General features: G+C 38.8%; 1 protein-coding gene and 1 long non-coding RNA gene across 2 annotated transcripts; one reads left to right on the top strand and one right to left on the bottom strand.

Moving 5' to 3' along the window:
• Nucleotides 1–3,517: 3,517 nt before the first annotated feature.
• Nucleotides 3,518–7,571, top strand: ltb4r2b (leukotriene B4 receptor 2b). Its single transcript, XM_063460903.1, has 4 exons — nucleotides 3,518–4,096; nucleotides 5,254–5,454; nucleotides 5,564–5,607; nucleotides 7,298–7,571. The coding sequence occupies exons 1-4, from the start codon at nucleotides 3,518–3,520 to the stop codon at nucleotides 7,569–7,571; spliced, it is 1,098 nt and encodes a 365-aa protein (XP_063316973.1).
• A 1,103-nt stretch (nucleotides 7,572–8,674) lies between these two features.
• LOC134617361 (uncharacterized) lies at nucleotides 8,675–10,809 on the bottom strand. The gene is made up of 3 exons (XR_010091519.1): nucleotides 10,704–10,809; nucleotides 9,621–9,646; nucleotides 8,675–8,839 (listed from the first exon to the last, which is right to left on the bottom strand). It is a non-coding gene; the product is annotated as an uncharacterized LOC134617361 (long non-coding RNA).
• Between the last annotated feature and the right edge of the window lie 579 nt (nucleotides 10,810–11,388).

The raw sequence follows: 11,388 nt of genomic DNA, 5'->3' as shown, positions 1-11,388 counted from the left end.
GATGTGTTCAGTTGATGTGGGGATAGGAATAAAGCTGGAGAATGTCTGAAATGTGAACCTGAAATGTCTCTGTCAACACATTTTGGGCAATTTTTCCAAAGTTTTTTTTATTCTGAGCTCCAGATGGGTTGATTGCATCAAAAATTTTAATTGCGATAATCGTGATGATGGCTTTAACGCGTTAACGTTGACAGCCCTACAACAAACACAAAAACTGAAGACATTAGGATATAGACTTATAATTTTCACCGATGTGTTTTCTAAATTCTATCATACACATATGAGTGAGCGAAAAGTGTGCGCCAGGGCCCTCGGTGCGCCTGCTTGCTGCTGCTGCTGTGCTGAAGTCTCACACACAACCTGTCGAAAGGGGAGGGGGCGTGCTGCTTCCAAATTGTGCACGTTTCATTCATAATATTGTCAATCCAAGCCCATTATGTATTAATTATTTTTCCTGGGTTGCGTGAAATCACAGAAAAAAAACCTATACAAGGTGTAGATCTATTAGTCTATTAGTTTATGTTGTTGGGTTGTTGATACTGGAGTGCAAAATTACTGATGGAAGATGGACAAGAAAAGGTCAAAGCCACCAGGTTTAGAAAAAAAAAGAGAAAAGAATATTAGAAACAAGCAAAAGATACAGGAAAGCAGATGTGACTTTGTATAATGACAGGTATTATGTATCCTGAAACAAGATAACATTCATTAGTAGGAATTGGGAAAACTTCTGTTTACCATTATTAGCCACTTGGCTATGATAGTAAACAGTAGACTGCTGATGATAGGACAAAGACTGCAAATATTAAAAATGACATCTTGCAGGCACCTAAGAGCCATCCTAGTCAGAATCCACCTCAACTGGCTCCTTTCGATGTGGCAGCAGATGCCAGCCTTTGGAGGAAGCTTATTTCCACTTATTTCTTTTGGTCACTACCCATAGCTTGTAACTACATGCTATTAAAGGGTGTGAAGATTGAAAACCGCTTCTACTGATTCTGAAACAGCTTCCTCCTGTGAAAGGAACAACTCTGTCCCCAGATGAGTAGACATTTAACTCTCTCTGATCATGCACACACTTTCGATCGGGATCTTTATTAATCAGTCACCTCAATCATTAACTCACAACCACAAAGTTTCAACCTGGTTACAATAAAATATCTTTTAATTGTGGAGGGAAAGTTTATTTGTCATGGCTTTCATGAATGAAAGACTCTGTTTTCCTTGTTTCCCACATATTTTCACACATTTCCTCAATGGTTATGACATGTGTATATTCGGTTCTTTCCTCAAGAGTGACTCTTTTTGCGAACTGAGCTTCATCCGCACTGCCCTGGACACCCACATGCAGTGCATGGCAGCCAAACAATAACATGAACCTGACATCTCTGCCTTAAATACTGATATATTGTCAGGAATTCTGCATGCCTTTTTAATTCATGAATTCATCTATCAGTACTTCTCTTTCTGAATCTTTTTTCTTCCTGATTTCCATCGGTTAAAATAATTCAAAATGTGTTTAGCTACTGGCTTCTGGATCTGAGGGATAACTGTTCAACAGACAGGAAGAGATTACAGTGAATAACAGATCTAACTTCATTTAGCTCCCAGTTTAGAATTGGTTGTTGTTGTTCTCAAGTGTTCTGTATTTTTAAGGCTGTTGAAATATTTTTTGTCTTTTTGTTTTGTTTGGGTTTTTTTTGTTTTGTTATGTTTTATATTTTGAAAATTAGCATTTCTGTCAGTGACAGAGACTTATATGAACAATTACATTCTGCTGATGTGTGTGTAATCTCTAAATACGTGTTTGTGCCTGTGTTCCCAGCATACATGACACAGGAAAGTTGTGCAAGACAGAAAAAGAAATAACGGGACTTTTAGGGAAGGACATGCCTCTCAGTATCCCTCCCCTCACTGACAGCATGTTACAGCCTGCGAGGCAGGAAAGGGTTCAGTTTTTATGGTCTGAGCTCACAGGAACACCATCAAATTTTGGGAAAAGCAGACATCTTAAGCTCATACACATCACGGAAAAATAACAAACCGTCAAAAGGTGAGCAATATATATATATATATATATATATATGTACACATATTCTCCTTATTGCATGGAAACATCGAGCAGATTTGTGTATTCTTTAAACTGACTAACAAACAGCATCTTATTTTTGTTGCAATACTTACTGGTGATGTAAGTCTGGCAGTAAATTTTTTTGCTCTTGCAAAAATCCAACAGGGGAAAATAAACAGTTGGTTTTAGTGGTACCAGAGAAAAGAAATTAAGACTTGATGTCTTGTTCTCATCATGTCATCGTATGATGACCAGTTTGTGAACCTATAGACTTCTGTCACTATCACTTATATTTATTTTGTCTTTGCGGTCAGTGCACAGATGCGTCATAGTTTTTACCACAAGGTGCAAAACTGACGCAGAGGATGACTGTCTGTGACTTCTGCATATCAGTTTTCGACATGAGACAAAGGAGAAAAAGAAAAAAACAACTTGAAACAAAGACTGTACAAATACTTTTCTTGACGCAGTGCTGCTAATGTTCAACAAGTTTGGGCTGAATCGTTGGCTTGGTTGCAAATATTTAAAGGCTGTGTCAGGGTAGCAAATGTCCCTCTTTAAAAAGTTCTAGTCTGTTTTTTTTTTGTCCTCAGTTATTGTTTATGACTGTATTCTGATTATTATAGTGTGTTTGAATGTTGTTTGTTGAAAGAATCAAATCGTCAAAGAACTCTGTGTTCAGTAATTTCTGTCACTTTTTTTTTTTAAACTAGTAAAAAACTATATCTAATTTGCTTAACACAGAGACAAAATAGGTTGTGGTTTTAGGAAGTGTCTGAAATCCAACTGTACAGAGCTGATGGTTAAATGTCCAAAAAAAAGAAAAACACTACCAAAGTCAAACATTTTGGTTTACATATTTGTATAAATTTTTCAGATCTATTAAGTAAGATAGGATTTAGGATTGGCAGTGCAGGTTAGAACGTGTTTTGGGTGTTCTCCCATGATTTCTGGATTAAGGTATTGAAGCTCTTTCTTGATAAGAAAAATTATGTTCAACGTGGAGAGTCCGAAAATGCAGTTCAAAGGTGCTTATCTTAAAAAGATAAATGAATGAATGAATGATAATAAATAATACTGAAGTGGCAATCTGCTAACCTGACAGGGTCATGCTGAATTATAACCACTGTAAACAGTTTCCATGAAGTTAGCATTTATCAAGGGCTACTTTAGTGTTTTGGACCTCATTAGTTTTGTTTATTTATTGATTTATAGAGTTAAATGTCAATCATATATATTTCATTTATTTATATTCTTGATATTTAAATTGATCTATATTTATATATATTTTAGAGCTATTTCTGATGTTTTGTAGACTTTTTAATACATTGTAGTATTTAATTAGTTTAGTCTGTTACTGTCATTGTCTTGGAGCAGCTGTAAGCTACATAATTTTCTTTTGGTGTTCTAATGTTTTTTCCCATCTAAAGGATAAAAAATTCTTCTACCATGAGCTACTCAAGTCTCTCACCTCTGACTGGACCAAACCCCACCCCTGACCCTGATGATGAAAATGCTGTGCAGAATAACTATTCCGCAGCCATTGGTGCCCTCATCCTCAGCTTGGTCTTCCTCCTGGGTGTCCCTGGAAATCTCTTCATTGTCTGGAGCATCCTGGCTCGCATCCGGCAACGCTCAGTCACCACCCTCCTCATCCTCAACTTGGCATGTGCTGATGGGTTCCTCATGGCTCTCACCATCTTTTTCATCATCTACCTGGCCATGCAGACGTGGGTCTTTGGTAACGCCATGTGCAAAATCCTGTTCTACCTGTGCAACTCCAACATGTATGCGTCAATCTTTCTGATAACCCTGATGAGCGTGCACAGAATGTTGGCTGTGGTCTTTCCACACACACTGTATCACCTGATCACCAGGAAGGTTGTGAGGAGGGTGATCCTAGGCACATGGGTGCTAGTGATGGTCATTTCCATTCCCTCGTTGGTGTTTCGAGATGTGAAAAAAGAAACTGATGATATGAATCAAACAACATATGTGTGTGCACCCAATCACACACTGCGTAGACATGTAAGTACACTTGTGTTGGTTATCTGTCTGCCACTGATCTGATTAGTTTCATAATCATATTTCCATCCATAAAATGCCTCAAAAAACCTTCTGCATGTGAGAGCCCATAAAATAGTGAGTGAGGTATTGAACATGATCACATGCTTTGAGAAAAAGGTCCAGCACACCTGTCTGAAATTGAGTTTGTTTTGTTTTTTGTTTTTTAATAAAGATGCATCAACAACTTGAATATCTTCACTGGATGATATCAGCCTTCTTAATTCACATCAGTTTATAATAGGGTGCTGAAGAGAAAAAAAACTGAGAACAGTCTTTTCTTTAAAAATGAATTCTGTTTCAATTGCACAAAACCAGTGACTAAAAAAATAATAATCAAAGAAATAATGGTAATACTATAGTGTAATACTTACATAAAAATACATTTTATTAGATACAACTTCATGAACAAGTAGACAGTCTATTTTAGCAGGATGTTGCAGATGTGTTTGTTACTGTGTTTAAAGCCTTGAAAGCTACGGCTTAACTAGTATCCATAGCGCTTTGAGCAGATTACTTAAAAAAAAAAAAAAAAAAATCTTTATACACCAGACTGCATGTGTTTCAAGCTTTTGTGTTGATCCTTCATAAAGGATCAATGCAAAACGTTCTGTTTTTACAGGTAAAAGTCCTCTTTTTAAAATACTAGTTTTGTTGGCATTTTCCCCTTCATTAGATAGAAAAGCAGTTAAGATAATGCTTGAAGAGGAAGAGAGAGGGAAGACATGCAGCAAAGAGCTGTAGGTCAGATTCAAACCTGGGTCATAGCTCTCCAGCCATGTGGCATGTGCTCGCTTGTTCACTCTCTAAGCTAAAGTGGCAACAATAAAAGTTGTTGTTAATTAAGGCTGCAAAACTAGTAGCATCCAAATTCTCTTTACAGTGTATAAAGTAAAAATACTTATTATGCAGAAGGTGCTTTTTCACACCAAAGACATCATGACGTGGCTTAAAGTCGTCAGATGTTTGTCCTCTAATTTGACAAAAAACAAAGCAAATAAGTTAATTCAGCTTAAACAGTTTTACAATTTTAGCTTTACTTCTTTATTTGTTTTCCATATTTGGAGAAATCAGTTCATGTCTGAAGAAAAATGCCTTTCTTTATATGCTCTTGTTTTCAGGTGAGGTTTCAGTACGCTTTTGAGACAGTAGCAGGATTCATTATTCCTTATGCAATCATTATAACCAGCTATGTTGTCATCCTGAAACGCTTGAGGGAGACCAAGTTCCAAAGAAATGTCCGCAGCGAGAAACTCATCCTGACTATTGTCATCACATTTGGTCTGTTCTGGCTGCCGTACCACATCATCAACATGGTACAGGTGTGCGAGGGCATGTTCTTGACAAATATTCGCATCAAATCTGCTCAAAATTTCTGTTAAGAGCTGAGCTTTTGAGTGAATACTGAGTGTGTTTTGTTTTCTACCAAAGGTGGCAGCTGCTTGGTACCCAAAGAACTCACCCATAAGAGAAAGGTGAGTAACTAAAGTTTTCTGTAGAGGCTCTTTCTCCACTCTGTTACATATTCTTTACTTGGTTGTACATGTGTGTGCTTTTGTGTGGCATCAATATATGGTTAGTGTGTGGTGACAGTGTGTGTCTGTTTACCTTTATGGTGGGAAGCCTGTCTCGGTAGCTTCCCAGGATTCTGTTGCCCTGATCCCCACAACAGAAGAATAAAGTTGTAGCTGCTGTGTCTCTAGCGGCTAGCTGTGGCTAATGTGTTAGCCAGTGAGTGAGACCCTCGGGTCACATCCCTAGCTCAGGACCCCACTACCCACCACTTAGGTGAGGAAAGTGGATATCTCACAGGCAATGGCAGAGTGTCCAGGCCCTTGGGCGGGATCCACTCTCTCATCAGCTTTGGGACCAGACTACAGCGGGCTAGGCCACCACCCCCTCCCCTGTCTGAGAATAACTTGGGGCGCCTACGGCTCTGTGGACCCTTGGGTCACGTCCCCAGCTCGGCCACCCACTTCCCACCACACCTGAGCAGGCGAGGAAGGTGGAAGTGTCTGGGCCCTCGGGCGGGCTCCACTTACCCATCTGCTGTGTGGCCAGGTCAACCTTCCTACTGGCCCTTCCCTGCCCTCGCCCCAGGCAGGAGCCAGTGGAGGGCAGTTATCAGTTGTCTGTCCTTCGAAGCAGTGCCTGTCCTGAGGACAGTCTACGGCTACCTCCACAGGTACGTAGTTGGGCCGACATTAAGTATTGTTGTAATAGGCAGGGCTTCCAGGGCTCTGGGGGCCCTGTTGCTCCTCCTCCTTGCGGCAACTTGTTGTCTGCTTTCTTGAGGCTATCGCCTTAGTGTGGCAGTCAGCTCCTCGGGTGCTAGGTGCCCCTTAGTGGCAGCCTTTATCTCCACGGTTACCTTTGCATCTTGCGGGCTGACCATGTGCTCCTCTTACAATAGAAAATGGTTGGTTAGTTTGCAACCTTGGTTTCTGAGTGAGAGATTATCTCCCCAGCTTCAGACAGTCTGGAGACATGTTCCAATCAAACCATCACTGGGCTCACGACTTCACAACTTCACAGCTGCCTAGTCAAGCTGTGGGGCGTAGCCAGGCTAGCCGGGGTGTTGTAAAGAAGTATCCACGTGCCATGCCCAAAGGGACATGGCATACATGTGGAATATATAAGATATATATATATATGAAGTAACCAACCAATTTTCCTTATTATTTCATTAATTTGAACAAAAACAGTGCCAATTATGAGTTACTGAAGTTCACTATAGTCATTTTATGCATTGTGTGCATCTGCTGAAACCAAACGCTTTTTTTTTGGGGGGGGGGGGGGGGGGGGGGGGGGGGGGGGGGGGCAATTCTTACAAGGGCAAGTGCAAACTTTGAATGTTTAAATGCAAAAAGTGCAGTGACATACATGACATTTTAACTTTTAACATTCAGTCAACTTATTTTAACAATTTTGTAATATAATAAGTTATAAAAGTAATACAAAGTTGAGACCAATCTGCAAAAACTACATCTAAAATATGTGCAGCCATTTCAGAGTAATGTTCCTCAATGTGAAGTTGTAAAGACATTGACCATCCTACCATCTCAAGTACATAATATTATGAAATTATTAAGAATGTGGAGAAATCTATGTGCAATGAAAACAGCTGAAATATATATCTGACTTTTCAAACTCTTTTCATTGCAGATTAGATACCATCTCTCAGTCCAGCCGTGCAGTGACCTCAGCTTTGGCCTTCATCAGCAGCTGTGCTAACCCAGTCCTCTACACCTTTGCAGGAAAATCCTATATCAAGAAGAATGGTTTTGCCTTCATGGCTAAGCTGTTTGAGGGAACATTATCAGATCAAACAGGAACCAAAAGCACCCGACTCCCAACTGATGACAATGTCGGAGAGAGTAATGTTGATTGTCAAAATCCTACAGTGGCTTCTACTCCAGAGAATGGGAATCTTGAATGAACTTCATACACTAACAGACTGTATATTATAAATGAAAGCACTTAAAGTTGTGTAAAGCTTTAAGTGGACTTATAGATTTTAGGCTACACACAAGCATTAGCACAGCATTTTTTTTTAAATTTAAAATGTGGTATCACAATTAAAGTGGAAGTCAGGAGCATAAGCACAAGCAGTTTACCTTCGCCTGCATGCATCTGAATATCTGAAATCTCAGGTGTGTAAATACGTTAAAACTAAAACAAAACCGTAATGTTATGTATGACACCTATAAAGTTTATTCCTTAATGTAAAGATGGATTTTGTAAAATAAAAATTATGTGAATGAAAACTGATGCTTGCTACTCAAGTACACTTTAAGAAAACTGCATATTCAATATCAAGAAATTCTTAATGCACTTTAGTTTCAATGGGGGGGGGGGGGGGGGGGAGGGACCAAAAAAAAAAAAAAAACACCACACACACACACACACTAAATCTTCTGTAATTGACAGTGTGATGAGCATGTCAGATTTGTTACATAGAAGCTCAAGTCAAAGGACTCTGGTGTTTAACCTGCTCTGGGCCCAACATTTCTACATAACCGATGTTGTATTTATTTTGGCATTGTTAAAGCCAGAATGGCTTTGAGCCAAGAAAAGGTACCACCAACTAAACTAATTGTTACAAAGGTATGTAGAAGAGCATCTCCAAATTAAAGCAAATGGGCTACAGCTGCAGAAAATCCATACCAGGTGCCATTCCCAATACTACAATTTCCTCACCAAAAATGGTCAAAGTCAGCGTTTTGTTGCAAAAGTGGATTCTCCAGGCTTGCGTCAATGCTGGTGATCAATGTTTGACTGTTGTTGACTCCATTGCATTCATTTGTCCCAACTTCACTTTAAACATGTTTTGACTGGTCCATTTAGACATGCTGCTACAGTCTAATTTTAATATTCATTTACCCATTTTGCCCTAACTCTAAGTGTACAGCACATTAACCATAATTAAAAGAAGTCATTTGCACAGTCCAGGGCCAACACATCCTGCAAAAACAATTCAAGTTACACATTTTAAATAAAAACCTGCAAAAGCTTGATTTACAAAAAAGATGCTTTATTGGATACACAGGTGTACCTACTACAAATTGTTACTACTGAATAGATGAATATAATTGTATTTGTCAGTAAACAAAGATTTAATTAAAATAAATTACATTTAATACTTTAAAATTACAAAATTTCCACCTGAGGAAACCCAGCAGCCAGAGCTCCTGAAGGATCCATCACCTGTGAAACAAAGAAACAAATATTAATAGAGCCTGAAAGGCATTAATTCAGCATTACAATCACTTTAGAGGGTAAGAAAGGGGGTGCTGTTGAACTATGTTGTACTAAACTCTGGTTACACATTTTTAGTACAATCTAAAAACATATTGCAGATTTAGTAACACTTTGATGTTAACCAAAGATTCAAAGTCATCAACTTAATGGATTTGCTGACTTCCTGAGTCACTGACTAGCCAATCAGTGACACGCAGTCTGACATCACATCTTCGCACATTTTTTCATATTTCTGCCCCGATTGAGTTAGTACTAAAAATGGAAAAGAAAAAGTACCTGGTACTATCACCTAATGAAAACCCTAAAAAGAATTCAATATCAGATTAAGGGCTGGATTTTGATATCCCGAGTGGATTGCATTAACCACTTAATTTTAAAAAGTCAAAGAAATTATCCAGCAGAATTTGACCCTAGTTAAATTTTAACTTTAAACAGCCTGACTTCAGTATCTTAAATTTCTTAATTTTATCTTAATTTTGTCTCCTTCGCTGTCTTCATTTATTTGTACCATTTGTATTTTATCTGTTCTATTTCTGTTTTTAATATATTAACAGGCATCTGAGGGTGGACAGCAAAGAAAGAATTTCATTGCACAGAGAAATGCATTTTTTCTTTGGATACATGACAATAAACACTTTGAATCTTGAATCTAAAGCTTGTAATTTCACACTTAAACCAACAGATATTGTGACGCAATTTCAGCAAACAAAAACTGAAGAAACCTTACCTTGGACACACCCAGGTTCTGAAATCCTGAAAGAAAAGGAACATAAGATTAGCTTCACCGTGCAATTGCACACCAGAGTTCCTGACCAGCACTTACTGTCAAACCCATCAGTGCAGTGAAAGATAATCATGAGGTTTCAGGTGAAACACGGACTCACATGCAACTCATCATCAAGGTTTGACTAAAAGCTGGCAAGTCTGCATCTGCAGCAGGTATAGGATGAGAACTGAAATGCACATCTGAATTAATGGGCCTAGTGTGATAAAGCTATGAGTAAAGAAATAATTTGTCTTATTTTTATATAATGCAGTTTGGTTGTTGCATTTTAAAATGTGTCAACTGAACATTCAGCTTGTGATTTTGGTGAATATTACAGGAATGTTATTTAGAACCTACAGAACTTTGGACAAGACGGGAAACCCTTTGTTTTACAAGCATACACAAAGGGAACACGCCGACTCCTCAAGTTCTTAATAAAACTGATTGCACCCTTTGTAAACAAGGCCTTAGTGCTTGACCTTTATATTAGCTTTAACTTTGTTACTTATGAAGTTCATAGCGGACGTTAGTCGACCCAACATAGTAGCACGGAGGTCTTTCAGATGCACGTGTAGAGTCTTGTTTGACGCAACTAAGATTTACTTCCAATTTGAATCAGGTTCATTCAGTTCTGGGTGAAGCAAGCCAGCTTCATTTAGATCGTTTTGTATGTGATGTTTGAAGTACACACCAACCCTGACCCACAAGTCTTCCTCCTATGGGAGTCATTAACCTCAAACACATCAACCTAAACTGTTGTTATATCATTACAAAACACAACCGCAAGACCTTAAAGTTTACTGGGCTCCCAATCAAAAGCCTAAATTGCATAATTCCCTCTTATGCAGCGTTTAATATTCAGCTGCATTTTCCTCATCAGCAGAAACCACGAGGTGTATTTGGCGCTACTGAAGCTGCGAGCTAACAATGTGCGGAAATAACCACAAGAAACACGCAAAGGCATAAATATAAACACGACACCTACGACAATAACGAAGTGAATCATCACTAAATGTGAACATTTAGAGTAAAACAAGGTTTCACCTCGTCGGGTCTCGTCTCTCCAGCACCTCACGTCCGACCTGCATCACCGCAACAAGGAAGAGAGGCCGTTAATGAGCCTGAGCCGCAATTTATCTCTTTATCAAACCACGTGTCCCCTGCTCTCTGCCGTCAAGCAAGCAGCTTCCGGGTTTGTCTGTGCCGCATAAAAGCAATACAATAAAAACATCGTTTAACAGTATACTTTAAAGAAATCTTCTCTTTAATACTGCATCCTGCATATTATTACTGAAATAAATTACTACGGAAATGTAAATATAATGACATAAAGTAGCAGCATAGAGGCACAGCCTGAATATACAAGGAAAATAAATACAGTGGCATACAGTACATTTTCCTTATGACTTTTGGAGTCATTTTGGAGGAATTTAGGCCCACACGTCTTTACAATGTTGCTTCAGCTTATTGACGTTTGCGGGCAAACTTTTATGCACAGCTCTCTGAAGGTCCTACTACAATATTTTAATAAGGTTGCAGCCTGGACTTTGACTGGGCCAATGCAACACCTTCACTCTATCTTTGTTTAGCCATTATGTTGTAGATTTGCTGCCAAGCTTTAGCTATGGGACCGATTACTTCTTATTTGACCGTAGAATACTTTTGATTAGCACAGTGAATGCAAGGTGCACAGGTGCAAAACAGTCCTCAAATTGTTACCCCCTCTACC

Source organism: Pelmatolapia mariae, linkage group LG18 (genome assembly GCF_036321145.2).
Source record: "Pelmatolapia mariae isolate MD_Pm_ZW linkage group LG18, Pm_UMD_F_2, whole genome shotgun sequence".
Classification (NCBI taxonomy): domain Eukaryota; kingdom Metazoa; phylum Chordata; class Actinopteri; order Cichliformes; family Cichlidae; genus Pelmatolapia; species Pelmatolapia mariae.
The sequence above is the reverse complement of the archived record's forward strand: the minus strand, read 5'-3'. Positions and strand labels throughout refer to the sequence as shown.